Source organism: Crocodylus siamensis, chromosome 2 (assembly GCF_052110815.1).
Source record: "Crocodylus siamensis isolate JL-2025a chromosome 2, ASM5211081v1, whole genome shotgun sequence".
Lineage (NCBI taxonomy): Eukaryota > Metazoa > Chordata > Crocodylia > Crocodylidae > Crocodylus > Crocodylus siamensis.
In genome coordinates, this window is record NC_143396.1 from 253,029,260 (window position 1) to 253,042,316 (window position 13,057).

General features: G+C 37.2%; 1 protein-coding gene across 3 annotated transcripts in view; it reads left to right on the forward strand.

Moving 5' to 3' along the window:
• Positions 1-13,057, forward strand: part of YLPM1 (YLP motif containing 1) — a 121,229-nt gene that overhangs the window by 42,462 nt on the left and 65,710 nt on the right. For 2 of the 3 annotated variants that reach the window (XR_016440343.1, XR_016440342.1), the window contains exons 12-17: positions 272-334; positions 1,063-1,182; positions 3,223-3,399; positions 3,696-3,779; positions 4,031-4,114; positions 5,635-5,721. Coding sequence is in view for 1 of the 3 variants with exons in the window: in XM_090033691.1 (XP_089889817.1) it covers positions 272-334; positions 1,063-1,182; positions 3,223-3,399; positions 3,696-3,779; positions 4,031-4,114; positions 5,635-5,721; positions 9,232-9,283 (667 nt within the window). In the remaining 2 variants the exon portion in view is untranslated. Of the gene's footprint in view, positions 1-271; positions 335-1,062; positions 1,183-3,222; positions 3,400-3,695; positions 3,780-4,030; positions 4,115-5,634; positions 5,722-9,231; positions 9,284-13,057 lie in introns of all 3 variants that reach the window. The other variant, XM_090033691.1, reaches the window with a different exon arrangement.

The following is a 13,057-nucleotide window of genomic DNA, read 5'->3' on the forward strand; positions in this document are numbered from 1 at the left end:
AATCAGTGCACTGATTTAATCACTGTATTGATTTACACCGTTCAGTTGATTGATTAATGGAACTACAATGATTTATATGACCAAAGCTTCTGGTCTTTACTGTTTCCAGCAAAATAATTTATAACTGCTTTTTGAGTCTGTATCCAAAAGATGCAAGGTTGTGAGCTAGTGTGTTTTGGTTGGTAGAGAGAAGACCATTTCCTGTTCTCAGAAGGTTCTTTTGACTAGAGCACTAATGCTCATCTTTCCCTTTACATGGTCTGTGTTCCAGATTGTTATCATAATGAGGGGATTGCCTGGCAGTGGAAAGACACATGTAGCAAAATTAATCAGGGTAAGTAAGTAGCTGCTTCCTGTGTTGTCAGACTCTCCTTAGCCTTTAAATCTTAGCATGTCAGCAGGTGCCTTTGCATATATACTTCTGCCATTTCCTGCTTTGCCACTTGTCCAGTGCTATATAAGAAGGAGAGAGAAAATTTGGCTTTAATGGTATACATGTATGGACAGGGAATTGTTCAGTCAAGTTAAGTTGTACAGAGGTTTCGTGTTAAGTTAGTCTTGGACAGAACTGTCCCAATTTCTTTAACTGTGTTCCAGCCGGAAATTTTGGCCACCACTCCTCCCCCTGCATCTGGTGTGCCGCAATTTTCATTTACCCATGTAACTGTGCTGTGAGACAGGAAAGGTTGGGAAATGCTGCCCCAGTCCATGCCTTGCCGTTGCGGGGGTCCCATGGGAGGGTGCAGTGTTAAGTGGGCCCCACATCTACCTAGGGATGGTTCTGGTCTTGGAAGAAGAAAGATGGTCTTGGAAGAAGCAATCTTTGGACCAGAATCATCTTCTATATTTACTTAAAGAATATTTGAAGTGAGTATTATACTTATATTAGCTTCCTTATCTTCAAATGAAATTTTTCTCCAGTGTAGAAGGGCAGTGATAATCTGTAAAAGAAAGTATGAATTATCTTTTGCTCAACATGAAACAGAATGCTGATAAAAGCTCAGTGCATTCTGGGGTCCCCCATGGTAGAATGGAATTTATACCCATTTTTTTCATTCCCAGGATAAGGAAGTAGACTGCGGAGGGCCTGCACCCAGAGTGCTCAGCCTGGATGACTATTTCATCACTGAAGTGGAAAAAGAGGAGAGAGACCCAGATACAGGGAAAAAAGTGAAGAAGAAGGTATACTCAGTTTGTCTCTTGACATCATAGGTCTTTGTTCAAGAAAGGAAGAGGAGTTTTTGTTTGTTTGTTTTTAAGGGGGCATGATATAATGTATTTACAACAGGGTTTAAATCTATTGCTTTGGGATAGTAGATTGTATTGTTTTCTTTTGAGCAAGGCATTTCCATATGTAGCCAAATGAGAGAGTGTGTGTGTGTGTATTTTTTTTAAATGTACTTGAAAAGTTTGCTTCTACTCCTGTATACGGGCAGTCCACAGCTTATGACATTTTGAGTTGCAACAAATGCCACTTAACAACATTTATAAATTGACACCCTGTTTCGACTTTCTGGCATCGGTTTCAACTTTATGCTGCTGGGTGCCATGCCATGCCACACAAGTGAATGAGTTTGCTGTGTTGCCCATCTCCCTGGAGAACATCTCTCCAAACTTTCTTGGATGATTTTGTTTAAGAAAGCAGACAAGACTCCAGAATAACCTGCAGCCAAGACTCCTGAGAAGACTCCAGCCAAGAGCCCTTCAAAAAATCCAGCAACGTCACCTCAAAGAAGTCCTTCCAAATCAATATGATTTCTGTTTATGGTATAAATGTATTAACGTAGCTATATTACTCATCTATAATTGATTCAGTACAAAATTTTGGGTTATTTTTGTTGAAAATAGTGTATCAGGCCTCGGTTCTGGAGCCAATCTTCCATTTATAACATTGTTCCTAGGGGAAAATCAGTTCCAAGTTATGATGTTTCTACTTAAGATGTGGTTTTCAGGAACCAATTGTGTCATAAGTCCAAGGACTGCCTGTACTCAGAGATTGTGATGTCAGCATTTTGAAAAAGCCTTCGATCTGGTGTCCCATGATCACCTCTTAGTGAAACTGGCCAATTGTGGCCTTGGGTCCACCACAATCCACTTGCTGGAGAACTGGCTCCATGGTCAGACCCAGAGGGTGGTAATTGAAGCAAGTCAATTGTCGTGGTGCCCTGTGACCAGCGGGGTCCCCCAAGGCTCTGTCTTTGGACCCATATTGTTCAACATCTTCATTAATGATGTGGACATTGGAGTCAGAAGCGGACTGGCCAGGTTTGCCAATGACACCAAACTTTGGGGCAAAGCATCCACACCAGAAGACAGGAGGGCAATCCAGGCTGACCTGGACAGGCTCAGCAAATGGGCAGATGAAAACCTGATAGTGTTTAACACTGAAAAATGCAAGGTTCTCTACCTTGGGAGGAAAAACCTGAAGCATCCTTATAGGCTCAGCAGTGCTATGCCGGCTAGCACTATGGAAGAAAGAGACTTGGGGGTCATCATTGACCACAAGATGAACATGAGCCTTCAGTGCGATGCTGCAGCTAGTAAAGTGAGCAAAACACTGGCTTGCATCCATAGATGCTTCTCAAGCAAATCACAGGATGTCATTCTCCCCTTGTACTGAGCCTTGGTGAGGCTGCAGCTGGAGTACTGTGTCCAGTTTTGGGCTCCACAATTCAAAAAGGATGTGGAGAAGCTTGAGAGAGTCCAGAGAAGAGCCACACACATGATCAGAGGTCAGGAAAATGGACCTTACAACCAGAGGCTGAGAGCCGTGGGGCTTTTTAGCCTGGAAAAGCACAGGCTCAGGGGCGATCTGATGGCCACCTATAAGTTTATCAGGGGTGACCACCAGTATCTGGGGGAACGTTTGTTCACCAGAGTGCCCCAGGGGATGACAAGGTTGAACAGTTATAAACTACTGCAAGACTGTTTCAGGCTGGACATAAGGAAGAATTTCTTTACTGTCCGAGCCCCAAAGGTCTGAAACAGCCTGCCATCGGAGGTGGTTCAGACACCTACATTGAACACCTTCAGGAACATGTTGGATGCTTATCTTGCTGGGAACCTATGACCCCAGCTGACTTCCTGCCCTTTGGGCAGGGGGCTGGACTCGATCTTCTGAGGTCCCTTCCAACCCTAATGAAGTCTATGAAATCTATGAAATTTGCATCTATGTTAGGGTCCTTTCTGCTTTCTTATGATTTGCTTTTCTCCTGGACCCAGGTGATGGAATATGAATATGAAGCTGACATGGAAGAGACCTACCGCACAAGCATGTTTAAAACCTTCAAAAAGACCTTGGATGATGGCTTCTTCCCATTCATTATTCTTGATGCCATCAATGACAGAGTGCGGCACTTTGAACAGTTCTGGAGTGCAGCAAAAACAAAGGGTTTTGAGGTAACGGGGTCAAGAAGTATTCATACTCAATAGCATCTGTAAACCAGTGTTTCCAAACTTTTCAAAGCCGTGTCCTCTATAAATGAAAAGAAACCTGTGAAAGCCGTCTTTGAGGCTACCTATTATGTGGTAGTATAAGGGCTTACTAATTTTCATGGGTACATCTTCAGCATCTATAACCCTTCCACTCAGATACTTTGTGGAAATACTGCCATAACACCTGTTGTTAACATCCTGGTGAACTTGCTGGTTTCCTAGTATATTTTCAGTGTTTAATATTGAGTTTCTCTTTCTAGGTATATCTAGCTGAAATGAGTGCAGATAACCAGACTTGTTCCAAGAGGAATATTCATGGACGCAAGCTGAAGGAGATCAATAGGGTAACTGTATAAAGCTGTGGAATCACAGGGGTTACTGAAGTTACCTTTCTTTCAGCATTCAGGCCCATTAATATTGGTAAAAGTTTATTCTTTTATAACAAATGTAGTCCAAAGTTTGGTTTGGTTTCCTTTTAAGATGGGCCCATTTTCCCAGTGGTTCTTGCTGATTGCACTCTTGAACATAGAACCCTCAATTCTTCCTTTGTGTTGGGTTGTGGAAGATGCTTTACTTTGTATGTCCCTCTCTTTAGATGTCTGATCACTGGGAAACTGCACCACGTCACATGATGCGTTTGGATATTCGTTCTCTGTTACAAGATGCTGCTATTGAAGAGGTGAGATTTGCTGTAATTGAGTGCAGTGAAAGTGCATGTTTGTATTTATATTGCAAATGTAAATTGCAGAAAGATCTAGTCATTACATGTTAGGAGGCAGTAGTATATTTGGAACTGTACCAGAGTAAATGCTGGTTGAATCAGCAGTGCGTTACATTACGTCATAACTCATCCAGACAAGAAAGAACGTGAAGTATTTAACTGTTCCTCCTGTGGAGCCTATACTTATGCCTCTTTGGGCTATTGTTAAGAACTTCGCTCTCCCCAGCTGTTATCTGCTTATTTAAGAGCACGGTTGCCCTCTCAGGGGAGGTGCTGGGGGTTATTTCTGCTCTACATCTGATTGATCAATCAGATCAGAAACCAGAAAAGGGTTATGAAGTTTCTTAAACCCATTGCTACCTCTGGGTCTGCTTTGTAAAGTCCAGAGATCTTGTCACAGAAAATAAAGGTATAAAAGCATATTATGTGGCTGGTGAAGAACTCTTTGAGAGAAATGTCTGTTATGCTGTGTTCCCAGCAGAGTCTGCTTTAACATAGCTTTATTGGGTTAACTATTGTAATGGTCTTAGACAGGTATTTTACTACACTGAGAGATATAAGAATAGATTGGTGCACAAACTGTGTATATTTTGAGTATAACACAGTTGCATGTGATGTCACAGCAGCTCTTGTTATAGCCCTAGTCACTTGGGCTGCCAAAGAAAGAAAACAAGATTTATTTGTTTCAACTTCTTGAAAACTCAAGGTGTCTTACAAACTGTGAGGTCAGCAATGCATTTTACAGTCTACAGTTACTAAAGCTCTTGAAACTACTAATTTCAGAGGACCAAAAGTCAGCTCTCAAGAAGAGTCAGATCAAATGTGGAATGTATTTAATTTAATTTGTGCATTCCATTTTCATTAAAGGCATGAGGAGTTATGAACAGCTTGAGTGAATTTATATATACTTTGGTGTGTGTATATGAAATCAGCAGAGAGAGAGGTCATAGGAAGCAATACATGGGCAGAGTTGGTTATGGGTGTGAAATCATCCTGTACCTGAAAATACTGATCCTTATTATTTTTCAAGGTCTCTGTCCATGTAGTATCTACATATACCTGAAGATATAGGCTTGGTAGAGGCATGTTGGCTACTAGAGAATGGGTTCTTGCCAGATGGTGTATAAGTTCTAAATTTGGGATCCTTTTTGAGACTTTGAGTATTAATATACATTTTGAAACGTGTGTTTGTATGTAACATGAGGTATTTTACTAATAGGATCCATTAGCAAAACACGTGGAGAACAATAAGCTATTACTGTGACTGTCCTACACCAAATTCATTTTTTTCTGAATTGGGAAGAGAATCTGAAATGAAAATACTTCTGTGGCAAGGGGAGCGGCATTTGTGTCAATACCAATATATTTGTTTGTTCTCTTCCACATTCTATTATCTGAGTTCCTGGGGTCTTTTCTGTGAAGTACGTAATACTTTATCAAACAGTGCATCCGAATCCTTTGTTTTTGTTTTGCACCAGGTGGAAATGGAAGATTTTGATGCAAATATTGAAGACCAGAAAGAAGAAAATAAGAAAGATGCAGCAGAGGAAGAGGAGAGTGAACTGGTAGGAGACTTGACAGCCATGTCTAACAAACTGTCTTTTCTTAAAATGCCTACAAAAAAGTCTAATTGCTGGGCACAGCAGATAATTGAGGTTACTAACAATGTGATGTTAATGCACATGTTTTTAGGGATTGGTTTCTTGTGTGTATCTGAGAGAACTTTAGCACCAATGCTCTTGCTCTGTTATTTTTAACTGATTTTAAAAATCCATGAATATATTTGCTATAGGAACAGTATTCTCGCTGGAGTATAGTGACATGCCCTGGCACGTTTACAAGCTACAGCTCATTGAGTCTATTTATCAAGAATATTCAGGTTTGAAAATTCTAAGGTGGAGAAAAGGAAAAACCTACACTTCCTGTTACTTCTGGATTACCTGATGTAAATACCAAATCCTATAGAAACTGTGAATGGGATCAAAGGTTTATGCAAACTTGGTTTACTTCAGCTTGCATTTGACTAAGCAGTTCTTTGTGGCTATAGAAGTTTCTGATACTGCTTTACCTCTTAGGAAGGCTTGGTATGAAACATATATGTTCTGTGAAGATGCACTGGCTTTGGTTATTAATAGCAATTGACTATTCAGAGTTGAGCAGGCATATAATTTAGATTACTGAAGGCTGAAAAATTGGGGTTAGGCCTGGCTTTTTATTCCTTAAAGACTTAAAAGGCCACTACGGTTGCTTATAACATAGATGCAACTCCTTCGGGTCTGAGCTGCATCTTCTCAATGCTGGATGAAGTGTGCGTGCCAAAAACCTGGCGTCCACCACAGGAGAGCTAAGTTGCAATAAAAAGGAAGCAATGTTGTATGTGATGCACACCGAAGCCTCTTTCCATGCAAAAACTTGCTATTCCTTTGGAATGGAATAAGGTAGAGACAGGAAATACAAAGTTAAAGACTAAATCTTAAGCTGAGTGGATTTTAATAAACTTTTTTTTTTCAATATGACTCTTTTATTCTCTTTAGTAACTTATTCTTTGAACAGAGAATAAGACTAGGTACAGTGTGATCAAGAGTTATACCTAGCAGCACTTTCCATGCTTTCAGGAACAAGGCAGCTATCCTTTTATTGCCTGGAAGTAGGTAACACTTACAATAGACAGCTGTGTTTTTAGTTTTTTGAGGGTAAATTCGCTCTCTCTTTCTCTCTGTTTGCGTTTGACTTGTGTTCTAATGTTCAATACACACAACTACATATGACATTTGCATAAAACTATGAGGAAAGTTTGATGGTTAAAATTAAAGAAATTAGTATTAAATTAAAAAAGCAACCCATATATGGAATTGTTTTCCATTTGGGAGTACAAGGAAAAAAAAGCAGAGTTATCTGCTGCAGGTCATCTCTTCTGTTCATTGGTATGGCCAGGGGCAGAAGCAGGTATGCCAGACTAGTACAGAAAGGTGAAACAATTCACTGAATTTGATGTCTTTTGTCATCTTGAGAGCAGTTGGTGGGTCTTTTGCATTATTTTTTTTACATTTCTTTAAAGTCTTTGGAAAAGATGTCAGAACTTCTGCCAATTGACTAATGTCCTTTGGAGAAATCCAACTGTTTTGTACCAAAGGATGGAATCTGAATCTTTATTTTCCTCTAACTGAAGAAGGGGGTGCTGTGCAGAGTCAGCACCCGGTACACAGGACATTAAATTCACCCCATGACAGTCATTTGTTTGTTGATATATCAGCTATAGGATTCTTTATATAGTTCAGATATAAACATTTTTTTTCTTTCTGTGCTTAAAGATATAAAGTATTGACTTCTTAAATTTAGGGTTCTTGTCAGTATGGTGCTAAAATCAGCCTATATAGCACAGAGGTCCGTAAAAAGTTGTACTAAAATGTTTAATGTAAAAGTTCCTATTAATTACAGTGTAACATTGCAGCATGGACTGACTACATTCATATAAAATATATATCTAATTTAAAAGTTGTCTGTAGTACATTAAAATATGTAATCTGTAATAAACTAAAAATCACTCTTACAACGCTGAAATTATGATGGGATAAAAGGTAGAATTTTACAAAAAATTTGGAAGAGTAGTACATATTACTAACAAATAGACAACAACAAGATGGTATTCTGCAGTGATATAATCTAATCTACTAGTCTTCATCATGTACAATGCAAGTTATATGCAAATCTCCTGAGACCCAGACAGTAAATAAAATAGAAATGAAGTTAACATAATCATTATGAATTCCAACAAAGGGGTCAGCACCCCTGTAAAACATTTCAGCAAATCATAATTCTTATATGGTCTCTGATGCAGGATGCATTTCAGTATGTTGAGGGGAAAGGGGATTACATATGTGAACCTTCTTTGAACAGGTAATGTTATACTAAATTTAGCAGTTTGAAACAGCAACATATAAGAGTATAGATAAATAATATAAATAAACCCTCATTGAGCAATGTCTCTATAAAATGAAAGAACATAATCACATGGGTACTTGCACAATTAAAAACTATTGCTTTGTTTTGCATGGAATAAACTCTAGGTATTTTATTATATATAAAATGCATTATTTTAGTTCAGGGTGTAGGTGGTAGCCATGTTGGTCTTAAGGACATAGGCAGACAAGGTTCTTTGGGTAAATCTGATATCTTTTACTAGACTAACTAAATAGTTAGAAAAAATTTTCTTAGCAAGCTTTCGGGTTTAAAAATCCTTCATCAGGCTGAGGAATCATCTGCAGTTGGGAAGAGCACACACCAATTGCAGATGCTTTCTCAGCCTGACGAAGGAATTTTAAACCCAAAAGCTTGCTAAAAATTTTTTTCCAAATGTTTAGTTGTTCTAATAAAAGATATCAGATTTTCCCAGAGAACCTTATTTTAGTTCAGTTACTTAGATAGTTGTAGAACATTAATTATAACAGTGTTTGAATTATGATAAAACCTCTCATTTAAAACATACCAATGTATTAGTGCTTAAATCTCAGTGATTAAACCAACTAGCTAATTTTAATTAGTAAAGATTCACTTTTAACTATTTAGTTCAGTACTCCATTAATTTATATCCTAAATTCTTGTATGTTCCTTTAATATAAGTATAGTGAGGGAAATCTGGAGGTACCAAATTATTTTGGAAATAGATTCTTGAGCAAATTGCTACACATAGTGTTTTTTTGCAGTTGTATTTTTAGAGTATTTGGGTATTTGTAACACATGATCAGTTGCCTTTCAAATTTATGGCCCTCAGGGCAAGGTAGCCTGACAAATCTGTGTACATAGTTTAGTACCGTTGCTGTATGTTAAACTTATTCTAGAGTTCTTTTTGTAGTGGGAAGCATTCTTGTAACAATGCACAAGAGCAGCTAAAAGCAATGAATAGAAAATGGGTATGGAAGTACTGAATGACCTGTTTCATTTTGCTGATAACTGAGAACTGTACTTTACCAAAAAAATAATTTAAACTCCATTATAATGCTGTTTCCAGTTCAAAAGTAATATGAATGTGTGTGTGTGTCTCTAATCCTCCGAGCTTCTTTCTGTGTATGATTTAGGGTTACATTCCGAAAAGCAAATGGGAGATGGACACTTCTGAGGCAAAACTAGGTGGGTATTTCCTTTTTTTTATAATTGGTATCTGGCTGTATTTGTATAATGTTAATTTGCTGTGCCCCCTTGCCTATACTGTTTATCAGATATATCTGAATCCATAAAAAAAATTCTCTTCCCTGTAAACAGCAGTTTCTGTCTTCTGTGCCGACATTTCCATACTGTTGTTCTTCCAGTTTTTTGAAGAAAATAGTTTGTCTAAAAAAAGAGCAGTATCTTCATTCTTTATTCATTTACTCGTATAAACAAAGGCAATGGTGTCAGTTTACATTACACCACATTCTTATGCACACTACATATGTTATTTTCTTATGCATACATTTTCAGTATGGAAGGGCCTGTTTTACCACATTATTGTTGTCCTGCTGGCTATAGGAGTGGTTTACTGATGTACCCTTCTGCTTGAGTCTTCATACTGTTTTCCTAATGCACTGCGAAGAGTTTAAGGGATAGAGACATGTACACTGGACCTTGTCATATTTCTGTCCTCCTTTGTAGTTTTTTAAGTGATGAAGAAAATACAGGTAATTTAATAATCAAGGAGGGGATGTTCTTCCTTGAGAACATTTTGTCTCCTTGGAAATATGTTCAGTAGGAAACAGTATTGGAGAGATTTCTTTTTTTCCAAAATTGTCATGTCAGCTGGACAGCATAAGTTGGTTTTGAATGATCTAGTCATCAATTCGTGTATTCAAAGACTTAGATGTGTGTAAATTATAGTCATTTGCTCAGCTGAAATTCCTTGAGAATTCTGAGACCTTTTCATAGCTTGGATCCAGAAGGAGGTGATTTTAACTGCACTTTTATTCTTATTAATGCTGCTGTGTTGTAAGATATTGCCCATTTATATTCATAATTTCGATAAAAATGAACAAGAAGGTATTGGATGAAGTGCATTCTCTACAGCCAGGTTTCTGTTGATATACAATTTTTGAGTAGCAGTGTTTCTTTCAGAAGTGGTACTAAACTGGGTTGTTGAAATAACCTGCTTAAAATGATTACTGTCAATCACCTTTGTGATAAAATTATAAATGCTTGAAAGGGGATGTAAAATGTAGATTTCAAAGAAACCCCATGCAGCAGTTTAACTTTCTGGTGTGTTGGTATGGAAGATAGGCTCTATATTCCTGCTTTCAAATCACAACTGCACCATGGAATTGAAGCGATTGGATCCTTTTTACATAAACTAGCCTTTCATCTGTTGCTGTTTAATTGCTTTGCTGAACCATTTCTTCTACTGCTGTATTTCTTTGATGAGCCACTTCATTCCTGATGGAACTGTCTTGACTTCCTAATACATCTGGCACAGCAGGAGGAGCCTTGTGCTTTGTGTAAGGCATATCAAACAGCCAAGCAGTAAAGGAAAAAAAAAACCACCCAGGGGGTCAAGTTCATTTTTGCTGTAGAGCTCATAATCATAGTCTATAAAACTAATTCCTTAGGTCTTGTCATAATAACTTTTAAAAATAAATGTTTGAAATCGTTTCTTGGTATAGAATATTATGCACATGGTTAAAAACATGATCTGCTTCTGCTTATTGTTTTATACTTTAAATAAACTTACTTTCTTGTTGATATGTGAGAGACAGGAATGGAAATGTCACATTGCATACAGTGAGTATTTATAATGATACTTCACCCAGTGTATATTGCAAATATTGAACACAAAACCCAAAAATGTGTGTGGTACATATTAAATATTTACCTTCATTTTATATATATATTTATATATATTTATATATATATATCTATCATCCCTCACTGGGGTGCAGCAAAAACTAGCAGACTTAAAAAAGAAAAAAAAAAGATATATCTCAAATATCACTAAAATTTTAAGCAAAATTATACTTTTGAAAATATGCTTCGCAAATCATAAATCCAAACTATAAAAAGATGCAGAGGTCCTCACCAGTTAACCTACGTATATACAAATATAAATATATAATAAACTGCAGTGTCAGACTTCTAACAAAATGACTTTATTAGCCATTAACTTTGATGGTAGCTGTGCAGTCAACTTGTGTAACTAGCTCCAATCAGGAACTCAGTTACTAGAAAGGGCACCAACATTCCACAGGTCTTGGATCCAGTTGCCAAGAGGTCTCACCCCAAAACAGACTGAACCTATATCCAAAACATTTTCCATATAAGTAGCCTCTACATCAACAGTTCTTTTTCAGTGAAAATCTATCAAAAAGAAAAAGAAAAACATACAATAAAAAGGTATCATGCTGTTAATATAGCTCTAATTCTCATGGTAATGGATGTTGTTTCCTACAGCGTTGCCACATTTTCGGCCACAACAGTAGTTAACAAAACTTTGCATGCTGAGACTTAGAATGGTTATATGCAAGTCATCCTAGGATTTCCAGAGTAACGCTTCTATTTCTTGGCTGTTCTTAATTAGATCTATGGGTCCATTTCAGTCGTGTTTTTTTTTTAAAAGTATATACTGGATAGTATGTAATATACGTATAGGAATATATGTGTGTATCGCAGATGTGCTCAGCAGGACAACTTCTCCCAGAAAACAACCAAAATATAAAAAAATAAATAAATGCATATACATTTTACATTTTGGTTATTTCTTAGAAGTTGTCCTGTCTAGTACATTTGCAACTTTATCCTAGCAAATAGGGTTATTACAGGGGTGTAAAGGTTTGAAGACAGAATCTGTTCCTTGATGGATTAGTTCACCTAAACTTCTTTGTAGTTACGTATCGTGTTGTGCTTTCTATTTTTTATTTATATTTCTCAGTATATATTATTCTGAATAAAGTACAACATGATTTTATAGGCCATGATGTGTGAGAGAAGTTTTGAAATGTTGAGCTTTTTGACTGAATGTTTGTGACAGTCACCAAGCACACTGAAAACTCGTTGCCCCAGGATTTTTGCTTTAGCTCTCAAATATTTACTCTGTTTAGTATTCGTCTTCTGAATACTTGGTGTCTACATACTGTTTCACATTTTCTTGATGTGCTCTAAATACATTCAGAACAGTACTTCTGATTGAAGTATAACCATTGCAATCTCAGTATTCCCCTTTGTACTTGTATACCACTTTCTTCCATTTTTCAGTTTACAGAAATGGACAAAGCCTTCTGTTTTGACAAAGGTAAAATTACCTCTTTCGAGTATAAATAGTGCCTTTCAAGGTGTGGTTTAATAGTGCGTTCTTAAAATCTCACAGAAGAGGAACTATCCCTCGTTATATCTGAAATTTCATTGCCAAAGTTCAACTTTGCTTTAGGATGCAAATAACATGTCACTCAGGCTGTTAATTATTATTATTATTATTATTCAAAACATGAAAATTACAACCTTTTATTTGAAGAACAAAAAGTTGTTTACTAGTTTCAAATACTTTTATAATAAAAATAATGAAGGTGGGTTTTCAAGAGGTTTTACAGATTTATAAGGATGCTGCTACATGTGTTATATTCAAAACCGTAATGGCAAAATTCTTGAAGTGTAATGCTAATAACTATTTCCTTCCATAATCATCACACAGGCTTCATATTACAAACTTGTCTGTTACAAATTTGTTATAAACTTGGGTGCAAAACATTTTACAACATGTTACACACAATCACAGGCTTCATATTACAACCTTGGCTCATGACAAATAGCCCATCTGAAATAATGTGCCAAGTGTGGTAGGTCCTTTGAGGATGTCATAAGATGTCTGCTTTTGGCACATCTAGATGCACCTTGAAGCACCACAGTATGGATGGAAAGCAGATCTCCTGGAAACGTATCTGACATCAA